Here is a 12,916-nt window from a genome sequence, read left to right on the forward strand (position 1 = left end):
GAGAGCCCATATAAGAATGCAAATGCTTTAAAATTGAGCCCGCACTGGTGTAGTAAAATAAGCTTTTTATCACTGTATCCTTCATGTTTCTTACAAGCCGCACTTTCCTGCTTGGAAAATGTTCAGCAAGGGGTTAAAATGTGCGGTACTTACAGAGCTCCAGAGCTGCCTGCTGTGCAATTCCTTGCCTTGCCTGCAAACAGAGTTGCCTTTCTGCTCCTGAGGTCTTCCTGACAAAGTATACAATCCACTGTCTGTGCCTCCCATCGCTTAGGGAGTTGCAGTAGCTCAGCAGCTCCCAGACTGGTGTCGGGTTGTTGGAACTCTTTGTTTGTTTGGCATTTTTTCCAGCTCTCCTGCTGGAAAGTAAATAACCTTAAGTACCCCAAGAAAGTTCTTAAGGTCTTTCCAAGATCCCAGCCTCCTGGGCACCATTCCCAAGTTTGTGAGAGCTACTTGGTAGTAATCCTGTTTCCATGTTCATACACTGACTTTTTGTGTTCCTGGAAAAAAACACGAGGGTCTGCTTCTGCTCTTACACCTGGGGAGAGCAGTAGCCAGGTGAAAGCCAGCAGAAAATCAGACCCAGAAAACCTGCTGTAGGGCCAGCACCTAGCAGGGTTATGTGGTTGGAAATTCCAAACTTGAAGCTGCCCGTGCTTTTATTTCTATATTTTTGTGCTCCCTGCTCAAATCCTTTCTAGCTGAGCACAGGATTTGTAGACTCAGCAGAACTGAAGTAGTGACTAGACCCATGCAAAATTCATTGACCAGGTGAGTCATTTCTTCAGTCCTGGGTGGGTGGATCTCTCTACCTGGATGCCTGAGTAGGACTGTGTGAACCCCTGTTTCTATCAAGGTGCTGCTGGTGTGCCAGGCAAGCACAGCTCCCTTTGGATTCCTGTCTTCAGAGCTGCCTTTTATGTCCTACTAGCACTGAGGACAGAGCTTTCCACAAAATGGTAAGGAGAGCTGTGGGGTTTGCTGCTGCTGTGTGTCTTCCAGAACCTACAAGCAGCTGGAAGGAAGTACTGAGAGAAGACATCTGGAAGAGGACAGATACCGGGGAATTGGAAACCCTGGATTGCTTCCACACAGTCACTCAGACCCCTCTGCTCCAAGAGCCCCTTCCCTCGAGCCTGATTGGCGAAGGTGACCCATCCCTGTCCCAATGGACAGGAGGGGGCATTCACTGCCTGTCCCACTGGGCACAGCCACTGGCTCTGTCCCAGCCTTCGTGTTTCCTCCCATTGTGCCAAAGATTATCAGCACACAACCACAACAATGATGGGTTATCACAGTACAGCCTGCACACTGGAGAGAATAAGTGCAAATGATTAAGTGGCCACAGTAGATTTCCAGGCTATAAATACCTCAAGTGACTCGAAATCACAAGGGCAGGACTGAGCCTCTGTGTGCCCCCACTTCCCTACTGTTCTCGGTCCTTTTTTTTCCTGAAAGTTACTTGTAGTCATTTCCTCCCTCCATCTCACTCCTCCTCACTGGAGGGGCTGTCAGCACCACAAGGAACATGCCAAAACTGGCATGTCTCCCCTGGGTTTGCAGCAAGTCTGCAAGGAAAAGTTTGTTGTTGCTTCCAGCTGTCACACTGTCTGGCAAAGATCCTGCCCCACGTCACTTACCGTCTCAAGACACAGCCAAGGGGAGATGGAATCTTACACTGGGGAGTGGCTTTCTCATGATCACAGCAATTCAGGGCCAAAGCCTCCACTTCTCTGTGTTTCCCAGGTCCTTGATCTCAGTCTGTGCACTGCAGAGTTGTAATTTTGATACCTGATGCTCACAAGCTCATTTCTGACAAACTGAATTTGTAACTTTTGTCCTCATTTTGGATCTGAAGTGGCCTCCTTAGAACAGTGGGCTGCTGTGATTTAGCTGAGGGATCTTCTGCTTAGGATCTATGAGCCATCCCTGGACAACTTTGATAAGATTTGTCTGTGACTAAAAGCTTTTACATTGGCAGAAACCCTAATCAAAGCCAGCAGAACAAAATGAAGTTAGGTCTAAGGTGGATTTTTCCTTCGGAGCAGTTTGTGCCATAAGAGTTCTGCAGGGCTCTGAGCTAGTGAGGAGTCCTGTAACCACTGGGTTATTGTTGGACTGAACTCCAGACCACCTTCTTCATCTCCATGGGCAGAGGAGACACCACAGAGGAGCACCTCTGCTTTAGCTCTGCAGACACATTCAAGGAGCCTCCGGTCCCTGAGCCCCATTCCTTCAGCAGCAGTGGAGGTTTCCTGTGCAGGGGCCTGTTTACGTTTGAAAATGCCGCGACAGAGCCCAGCCAGCCTTCCCAGGCCCCTGCCGCTCCATCCAGCGGGGCCGTATCCCAGCTGGACCGCCCCGGCGGGTGTTGGAGTGGACAAACAGCACCCACATGGTCTCCATCACAGCCCGTGAGTGCAGGGACTTGCGAAGACGAGTCGCCCACAGGATATCTGAGCGCATCCTGTGCGGAGCAGCTCCAGCTGGGCTCCCGTGCGCCGCGGAGGATATCCTATGTGTCGGGCAGAGACAGGAGAACAGGAGATAGCGGCTGTCTGAGGCTGTGGGCTGTTGTGCACTGACATCCTGGCGCAGTGAGTCAGCCCGAGCTCTGGCACGGAGCAGGCGTGGGGGGAACTTCCCTCCCTGCTCAGGGAACAGCCTTCCACGGGGACCTCAAACAAATGCCAGTGAGCTGGAGCCAGCAGCCAGATGTAGCATGGAGGGTTTGCCATATTTAGATGTGTTTTTCCTGGAACAGGAGACTTGCAGAATGAGAAAGAGAAGAGATGCCTGGATGCTTTTGCCTTGCTGCTCCTCAGCCACCTTGTTGCATCTCCTCTCCCCTCACAGTTACTACCACCAAGACTTGGCTCCCTCTGCTCTTCACATCGCCTCTGTCCTCCCTGCTTGTTTTCAACCTTCTCATTTATCCCTTTTCCAAGCTGACTCCACTCTGCTACAACAGGTGGAGGAAATAGGGACAAACAATGAGTCACTGGTAGGGCTTTCTTCTGCAAAGTGGTGGCTTGTATTGCTGATCTCATCCCTTTGACAAGCTTTAAATCAAAGCTTGTCTTGGAGCCAACATTCAGTAGCCAGGACCCCAGCAGACCTGCACACCACAGGGCTCAGTCAGATCCTTTGAATCACTTGCTGGATGTCCCCATCAATATCACCGAGACTGTCCTGACCTCACCAGTGTTGGAGCAATCAGACACCAGCCTGCTAGCACCGATGAGGTTCAGCCATGAATTCTGCTGGAGAAGTGAGTTGGATAGGGAGGACCATGTTTCCCCCTGTTTCACAGCTCATGTTCTCCTGAATGTCAGTGGATGGAGAAATTGCCCAGAGAGGCCAAATGGGTGACAGATGATGAGTGGTGTTTCCACAAACTAGTAGGGTATTAAGTAAACGTTTAGGTCACCAAGACCTGTGTTCCATCCTGTATGCTAAGGAAGAAAAGGCACATACACATAAAACCAGCCCCTAACTGAGCAGGTTCCTGGTGCCCACCAAAGAGAAGGTCCTGTACTTACTACCTAGTGTGTTTTCATAACCCTTTTAGGGACATCAAATGTGTGTTAAAATGCAGAGTTTGGTAAATCTTTGCACAGCAAATGAGAAGGAGGCTGAATAATAACTTTCACAGAAAGGTTCAAATGTCGTCCAAGAAAATTACCTATTTCAGCAACATTTCTCCTGTTTAGTGTATTAAACAATTGTGGGAGATAGAATACCTAAGAAATCCTCCCAGTCAACCATTTCTATTGCAGCAAGAATCTCTGGTGTTAGGACTGATCTTTCAGGACTGATTTTTCTCTGTTGATGATCCCCTTCAGAAGGCACTGGGCATCCGTAACTCAGTGAGCATCATATTTAATAAGACTGATTTAAGGTAGTATCTGCTTCGTTGATTTGGTTTGTGCTGGTCTCTGGTTATTTCTTTGGTTGTTTTTATGGTTATCTGATTTGTCCTGACATTTTTGGGTCAATTGCCGCTGGGTTTAGAAGTGGGTCTGGGGTCACAGCCTTGCTCAAGGCTGAATTAATACATATTTATAAATAAAGAGCCTCTAATGGAAGCTGTAGGCACCCAGCAATACAGTTCTCTGCTCATTTACAAGCACCTCACACAACTGTAATTCTCTTGGCTGATCAAGTTTCCATTTGCTTTTTACCTGTGAGAACAAGCAGAGAATCCAACCCATAAAAATCTAATAATACATCCCAAAATAGTTCAGCTTTTAAATAAAACAAACAAACAGTAGTGCCAAGGAGTGGTTGACCTTGGTTTCAGCAGTAACCCCACTGCTTCACTCAAGATGCGACAGTGCGCTTCCAGATCTCCCCCAGTTCCTTTGCTTTCTGGGAGGGGTGAAAAAGATGGCAAAACGTGCGCTCAGTGGGCACTGCCACCGATGGCATCAGGGGTGAGACCAGCGTGGTTCTCACACAGGGTAAGCACAGCTGGAGCAGATGCTGTGAACTGTCTGTGCTTGACTTGGGTCTGTACCAGCTCAGCCAGAAGCCGCTCGTTTCCTTCTTGTCGGCATACCCCGAAGCAGCACAGGCGCCTGGCCAGGCTTTAGGCTCTTCATATGCTTTTAAATGTTTGTATGTAGCTGCTGTGGCAACCCACAGTGCAAAAACGAATAGCTTTTAAAAATAAATCTGAGGCTGGCGTGGAGGTGTGGAGCAGAGAGAGGAAGGAAAGGGGAAGAGCACTTGAAAGGAAAACGCGGTCATTAAAGTTGCCATAAAAGAAAAAAAAAGGTTTAAAACATCTGGTGGAATCATGAGCAACTTTTTACCAGGACTCTGCAGTTTGTTGACAAGTCCATGAAGAAATTCAGCAGTTCAGTTTTGCTAGTAACTGCTCACCAGGGTTACTATTAAGAATTACTAAATGCTGGAGAGGGCTTTCCCTGCCAGTGCAAATACAGGGCTCTGCTGGAAAATCCCATCAAGTTCTTGCAGCACAGACATGTGTGCAGAATTGAGTGTTGTTGCTCTATGAGGGTAAACCCAACTCAAACAAGGATGACTAGAGCAACTAAACAAGCATCTTACCATGAGGGTCTCCTCATTTGTCTGATATTGCTCAACCTGGCTGACCTTTAGAGAGACCTTTTCCAGTGCCCCCACCTCAGGACAGCCCAATAAAAGATGAAAAAAGCAGGGTGGTGTTTCATAGAGTAAGTGCCAGCTGTGTTCCTACATGAAAACTGCAGAAAATATTGGTGGAAAAGATCTGTGAGATTCTCTGCTCCCCCTGGGCCAATGCAGAACTGTTTTGTGGCATTTTTTGCCTCAATGCTCTTTCAGTTTAGCTTTAATGGTCTGCTGGAATAGTAGCAATGAAAGATGAAGCTGAAAGCACAAATTTCACTGTTTTGCTGCCAAAACAAAGAATTGTTCCCAGGTTCCTTCCAAAGCTCTGTGAAATAACAGCTTTTCCAACCTCCTTGGGCTGAGTGTTTTCACTGAATGCTTGGCAGCCAAGCTGCAAATGTATCTAGGAGCCCTCTCTCACCCCCACCTGACAGGTGCACAGAAAATTCCATGTAGCATCCTGTTGTATCTGATTCCTGTAGATAATAAAGGTCTGCTTTCTCTGCATGGTTGTGTTGCTCGAGAGGGGCAGGAGAGCCCCCCAGAGTCATCCTGGAACAGCCTGTGCTGAGTCCACTGAGGACTAGGAGGAATCCCTTTGAAAGCATTGCCAGGTCAAAGGCTGTTCTGCAGGCATAACCCTACAGCATCCCACAAGAAGTGTCTACAAAGCACCAAGAACAATCCAGCTGCCTTCACATAGGTGTCCAGTGCCGTTTTAGGTGCGTTAGAGGATCCCACTGCCAGTCCAAGAGTGTGGGTCACACAGGGTCCTGTATCATGCCTGCAAAGGGAGCAATGGTACAAGTTCCTTCCCAGTTTGGGTTGGTCCCTTGGGTTGGAAGGGACCTTCAAAGATCATTTAGTCCTACCCCTGTATTAATGCGTCAGCAGCCAAAGGAGGGGTAAGGAGAATCTCCATCCTTTGCTGGATGTGGGGGGAAAGGATAAGGTTACTTCATCAATAAGTTCCCCCAAAGAGCTGAAATTAGAAATGTTGTCACGACATCTGAGCAACAGTCTTACTCAATGCATGGACTTACTTCAGTGGAAGTTTCTGGGTAGTTGCCACTTGAAAAGTCAAACCATTTGGACGTGCAGTTTAAATCTCTCAACCTACGTCTTCACAAGAAACAGCTACTATCCCAAAGGACCTATGGTTGTTGTTGTTTCAGTTTGTTTTACAGGAATCTTGCTAGGTAATTTTGTTCCATTACAGTTTTTCATAGAACAAGCCCCGTAAGTGGATTGAATTACATGTTTGCTACTAGGATAATTGCAGTTCTTAAGAAGTAGGCTGTATTGTCAAATGGCTTCTCTTAGGCTTAATTTCCCAAAAATGCATCTCCAGGGCTTTGTAAACTGTACTGTTACTTGCCGTTGGGAACTTTCATGGGAATTGTATGTGTTTTTGTTCTAGGATCTTTAGATGAATAATTTTGATGCTTTTATTTTTCCAGATAATGATTGCAAATGTCTTAATGTACTCCACTGTCCAATCTCTGACTGTTCACTTAAACATTAAGGATTTGCTGTAAACAATCATGACTGGGGAACACCTGCTTCATGTCATAGTCCAATTTCTTTTTGGAAGGACTGCAGCCAGGCTTTGGTAAAATTACAAGCACTCCAGATGTGTATTCTGTTGTCAGCTGGCCTAGTGAAATCATTGTTTATTGACAGGTTCCCAAGAGTCAGATAGTTCTCAGTCTGCCAAGAAAGACATGCTGGCTGCACTGAAATCCAGGCAAGAAGCTTTGGAAGAGACACTGCGCCAACGCTTGGAAGAGCTAAAGAAACTGTGCCTGCGTGAAGCGGTAGGCAATGGGCATTTTATAACCTGTAGCACTTTGTTGTTTGCATTGTTATAGCATGCTCCTTGTTTGGATGTGGCGTGGGGTCAGGAGAAGAGATGCCTTCCACAATCACCAGCTGTTTCAACTCCAGATTGCAATGTCCAGGACATTTCCCCCCTCAGAGAAGGGGACCCCACCTCAGCTGGGTACTCAGTTGGCCTGGGGCTAGGAGGGTGCTCAGTATCCATGTCTGCTGTTTGAAATTGTTCAGCCAGGCTTCTTATTGACTTTGGTGGGAATATACTGCTACCTAAATGGCAGGTTAGGAAGGCCATCTTATGTACTGGTCATCACTTCTCAAATACTTTTGACTCCATTTGTGAATAAAAAGACCAACCCAGGCTGACACACTTTCTTTTTGGAGCAAGCCTGACTTTACATGCTTTTCTTCTCCAAGCACACTCCTTCATACAGCACACAAGGTCTCATCTGCTCCCTGTAGATTCCCTTTATCCAGTAGGCTCTGGCAGTGTGGTGGCAGACCTTGCAGAGGAACTACTGTAGTCATCCCAGGACATGTGGGACATCTCAGGAACTCATAACCTTCCGACTCACTTGCCAGTTCATTTTTGGAGTACACAGGAGGCCATTCAGAGATCCATTTAATGTTTAGGGAAATCACAACCCTGCTGCAGCTGTGTGCGTAGATTAGCAGCAGCGTACTCTTGGGTCATTCAGCAATCTTCCTATGTTTACCAGGGCTGAGTATCTGAATTTAACAACAAATCGTGATGTGTAACACAACAGGAAGCTGGCTGCAGACAGTGGCACGCAGATCTTTCAGTTCTTGCTTAATATTTGATGTGTATCTCGCCTTTGACAAAAATGGGGAAAAAAGGTCACTGATTCAGCTCTCGCTGCACTTTGTTTCAATTAGTCTATAGTTTTAATGCCAAAAAGAGTAAGTTGTGGAAAATACCTCTCAACCAAGAATGTCAGAGGAAGTCTCTGCTACCCCAGTTCACACCCTTTACTCCACATGAGCAATCCTTTCCCATCTGGAAAGCCCTGGTTGACCTCAGCAAACAACTTGTGCTGATAAAGGTTGCAGGACCAGATCCAGTCTGTAAGTCCACTGAGCTGAGATCATCTGCAGGAAGCAGTCACAGCTCTTCAGGAGCTGACGGTCAAGGTCTTCTACTTCTCCCTGAGGAATTTACTACCCTAAGCTAACGATCCCTGACAGCCAGTGACTAATCTTTGCTGCAGCACCAGATGTAGGGGAAGATGTGCCTATGCCACAGTTGCAGGAGCTCACAGCCCAGTGCCTTCCCTTTAACCCCAGTCCTGCCTTCAGTGCAGCCTCAGACATTCCACAGGCAACTGGGATGCAGGCAAAAGCCCCACTGAGGCATGGAGCTGGGGATAAGGAGCAATATCTCCTTAATGTGTTGCAGCAAGGCTGGCCAGAGACCATCTGTCAGCACCTTAAGAGCTGGTAGAAAGTGTTCATGCTTTCCGTAGGTGATATGAGAGAGGCAGTTGATGGACACTTGGAATCTGACCCTGCCTTGTAACCCTACAGCTCATCCATCAGCAGCCAGTAGTTGAAAGTTTTTCCTCTCAGGCTGCCCTTCATCCTTTCTGCTTTGGCATGGGAATGGCCAAAACAGAGGGAGAAGGCAGTAAACCAGGAGATAAAAAAGGGTTAAAAGTAGGGGCATAATCAAATAAGCATGGCCAGAGCCATTCATAACACTGGCATCAGGTTACTTCGGGCCATCCCTACTCCAGTTACTTATTAATTTAGATTATGTTTCACGACCATGCCTGTGAATACTTTTTAGCTTATGGAGGCAGCATGGTAGCCCACATTAATTTTGTCCTGCTCTGATCTTGGGCATTCTACAGAGGATATTAAGTCTTTCCCCACTGCCCTCCTTCACATTACCTTAGGAGTTACAAAGAAAGTATCCCTGTTATCTTTGGGATAGAATACAGGAATATGTGACTTGGTGCAGTGCTTAGAGCCAAACCTCAGTAGAAGGAACACGTTTTGAAAGAAAAGCTGAAATAACCCCACAGGGCTGGAAGGGCGATGCAGAATGGGACTCTGAGACATTGCAGCAGTGCCTCCTGCAATACGAGGCTGTGCGCATCCACACAGAGCAGTGCTGCAAACCCATTTTGCTGGGAATTGCTTAAAGGGAATTTTTGAAAAGGCCAGGTCCTTGTTTCCTAGTGACCTGAAAAGAGTAGAAAGAAAAACCCCATTAGGGAGCCGGGGAGAGGCCAGGGCAGGCAAGGACTGGGGCTGTGCACCCACATGCACATTGAGGTCAGCTGCTGTTCTTTGGGATTCAGATGATTTAGGTTACTCTGCCAGCTGGATCCTCTCAAGGCTGATGCTAAGGAACACAAAAGCCTTTTGTCCTTCATGGGGAGACTTTTGAGTACAAGGAGTCGGGCTGTGCTGGTAGTCAGGCTCCTGCCTATTTCTGTAGGCATTTGAATGCCTTCAGTTCAGATCTGTGTGGCTGTATTGTGTAGTCCAGGAGAAAAACCCCACAGCATTAACATCAGTAGTCTCATTTGCTGCTTCCTGTGTTCCAGATATTCCTCAGTTCTGTGGGGTTTGCTTCAGATTTTGAACAAGTCTTTGCAAAAAACCCCATCAGTCTAACAGAGCATCAGCTAATAATTGCTCCAAAGCTGCCCGTGACATCACTGGGGTTTGGAAGGGGCTCTGATACATGAAGTGTTATCAGACAGGTAATGAGGTACCAGGCACTGCTTTTAGTGGCCATTTTTACTGCATTCCTCTCAGACACATCATGAATCAGGTGGGAATGTTTTTCTGTGCAGGTCATAACCTGCACAGTTGTTACCAGTGTGGCTTTCTGACTCAGCAGACCTGCATCCTGCAGGAAGGCTCTCTGATCTGCTCACTCCCTCAGAAGTAGCTCAGCAGATAGGAGCTTTTGGGTCCTGTTCACCCTGCAGCAGAGATGAAGGCTTTGTGTGCTGCAGCCGGCTCAGCCTCAGGCCCTGATGCCCCAGGGATGGGCACATCTTACAGACCTGCCCAGGGCAGGCCACAAAGGTCTGTATTCATGCACAGGTTAAAGAAAAGGTTCCCACCCTCAGTGGCAGGTTCTGAGTTTGCAGGGCTTGGTGCTCTCCTGTGTGATTATCAGCTGGCTGAACTGGATGTGTTGTTAATGAATGCCTGTCATTTTAGGGTCACACAAGAGCAGTGTTGTGCATTGCTCTGCTGCAGGATTTCCCAGAGCACTAACAGCATTTTCTACTTACAGGAGCTCACAGGAAAGCTGCCACGAGAATACCCCCTGGATCCTGGGGAGGAGCCACCTATTGTGAGGAGAAGAATAGGAACTGCCTTTAAACTGGATGAGCAGAAAATCCTGCCTAAAGGAGAGGTGAGGCTGTGCCCTTCCCTTCCAGACCCCTCTCCCTACCTCAGGTCTCTAAGATGTCCACTGTGCATCACACAAGAGCCATCAGTCCCTAAGGTCATTTTTGCTATAAATTACTGTAATTGGACTTTTATTTTATATTCATCAGAATGGGGAAGCAGCAAGAGAGTTAATGGCTTTCCTTCAGATTCAGAATAAAGGTGAAACCCTCGAGGTTCACCTGCCTTTGCTAGAGGTGACAGAAATAGCCTGGGTGACCAACTGGACCACAGCAGTGCAGGTGCTCTGATGACCAAGTGCAGTGATTTGTGTAAGCAGGGAGCACATCAGGAGCCCCCCCAAGCCATATGAGCCCTGCTTTTGCCTGTGTTATTGCAAACAGCCACTTGCTTTCCACTTCAGTAGCAATCCAAATTCAGGATTGCTAACCAGGGAGAAAAGCATCACCATTATCCATCTTAGCCCCGCCATAGCAAGATAAAAGCGTTTTGCTCCCCAGTCCTTAAACAAAAGAGCCTTCATCCCTACCTATGGGGAGCTGGAGTTACATTTTTCTAAGTTTGCCAGGGAGTGTTTGTTCCCTTCCCTTGCTCCCACAGTGTGCTGGGTCAGTGCCCTGAACCGTGGCTGTGAAAACAGGCCTGCAGCAGCTGTAAGGCGGGACCGGATTCACAGAACAGCCATTGTCTGCGGAGACGCATTTGCAAGGCACTTGTGTGTATCCCAGTCTTGAGTTTCCTTTTTATTTTCGTAGGAGGAGGGACTGAAGCTGGTGTGACTGTGTGGTTTAAGGCTCGGTTCAGCCAGGGAATTAACTGTTTGTCGTTTTGTTGGCGTTTTCCTTCTGCTGAAAAAATAAACAGCTGGAGCTCTTTAGTTTTGTCCTCAATGGAGCCTGGGAGAGGAATTCCAGCAAAGTCAAATATTCATGAACTAGCACATTTAATTAAGCTTTTCAAAGGGAGGCATGGCTTAGCTGAATTACTCCTAAAACCCCACAGTCTGTTGGCTGCTCAGTTATAACCTGATCTCCAGCTTCCCCAGGTCTTATTGCTGCAAGGCAGCTTTTGGTGCCAGCGGGTGAGGAATCTCCTTACTCCAGTGGCAGGGTTAGGTGGTGAGAGCAGGAAGGTAAAGCAGCTCCTCCCCATTGCAGGCCCTCTGCCTTTTGGCACCAGCAATCCAAACATGCTGACTCAGCTCTTCTCTACCTCCTTTCTCATCTGTCAAACTTTAGGGCTATGTTGAAAACCATGAATTTCTGTTCTCAAAGAACGATGTTGAACTGTGTTTGGCTGCCAGTTTGAGAGCATTTAGAGAGGCCAGTGATGATTTTCATGTGTTTTTCAGCAAGTGCAAACACTGGAAAATCAGTTTAAAGCAAAAGGTGAAGTATTCCCTCAGCCACGTAAATCCAGGACTGAAATTACCAACTGTGACAAGGACCTGAAGCAAGGCACTTCCATCTGAAGCCAGATGATAACTCTCATTTCCTAAGGCTTTATTTATAGGGGCCTCACTGGAAGAAAATAGACAATTATGGCCATGAGGAAAATTAATATGTTTTTCCTATGATGTACTGAATGATTTAGAACTGAATCTGCGAAGGTCTGAAATGACAGCTCACATCAAACTCACCGTACCTTCAGCAAGACCTTGCAGGGAAGGGTCCTGTTGTTTTTCTTGGTAGTCACCTTTACCTGGCCTGTAATTTCTGACTGTGGGAAGGATTTTACCAGAAGATGATGAATCAGGTTTCAGGCCTTAAAACTTCATGGTGTTAAGTTCACTTTTAATAAGTCTGGCACTGATAGAGCTTATAAACTCTTCAAAGCAAAAAGGGATCTGTAAAAAGACAGGAGGTGGGTTCAGTCTTCAGTGAAGTGAGGGAAATGATAATTATAGTTTTAAGGCAATGCTGACTCACTGCTGATAGCAAAGGGATTTTTTTTTTAAGCCAGAAGCCCAGAATAAAAACTTCAGAGAATGTCTTCAGTCTGAATAAATCCCACAGCATCAGCTCGTACAGCACACGCTGCTGCTAAACAAAGAGAGGATTTGAATTTGCGTAATGGGGATCTCCATGAATATGTGGCTGTCCCACCGTTCATTAAAAGCAAAAAAGCTTGTCATTTTTTCCCTAATTTGCAATGTACTGTGTTCCCCTTTCTAGCAGATTTACTCCATCCAGCTGGGAAAGGGAGCCAGATCTGTTTCAGATTAGCAAGTACCTTTGAAACTCACAGCTTGGAGTCCCAGTGCAGACTGGGAAGCTCAATATCAGCTTATGCATTGGCATAAATTGGCCTAAGTCCCTTGACTTTGGAGGATAAGCAAAAGTTGTAGGTAGCTTCCAGGGTACACGTACTTGCATTAAAAACTCAGCTGAGACCCTGCAAGGACTAACTTTGAAGGCACTGGTTCTTTTCGGCATACAGAGAGCTTGCTGTTACACACTGCTGGCTCTGAGATCACCCTCCTGGTTTGTAACATGAGGAGACAATTTTCTGGTGCAATCAGTTGCAGCAGCCCATAATTACATCAGCTCATACTCACCTCTGG

The 12,916-nt window shown here is 46.9% G+C and overlaps 1 protein-coding gene across 7 annotated transcripts in view; it reads left to right on the top strand.

Annotated features, from left to right (window-relative positions):
* Positions 1-12,916, top strand: part of FRMD4A (FERM domain containing 4A) — a 367,435-nt gene that overhangs the window by 338,632 nt on the left and 15,887 nt on the right. For all 7 annotated transcript variants that reach the window (XM_027679513.1, XM_027679512.1, XM_027679514.1 and 4 more), the window contains 2 exons: positions 6,805-6,938; positions 10,235-10,357. In XM_027679513.1, the coding sequence (XP_027535314.1) occupies positions 6,805-6,938; positions 10,235-10,357 (257 nt within the window). The remainder of the gene's footprint in view (positions 1-6,804; positions 6,939-10,234; positions 10,358-12,916) is intronic.

Source organism: Neopelma chrysocephalum, unplaced genomic scaffold (genome assembly GCF_003984885.1).
Source record: "Neopelma chrysocephalum unplaced genomic scaffold, ASM398488v2 Primary Assembly neopelma1_45, whole genome shotgun sequence".
NCBI classification, from domain to species: domain Eukaryota; kingdom Metazoa; phylum Chordata; class Aves; order Passeriformes; family Pipridae; genus Neopelma; species Neopelma chrysocephalum.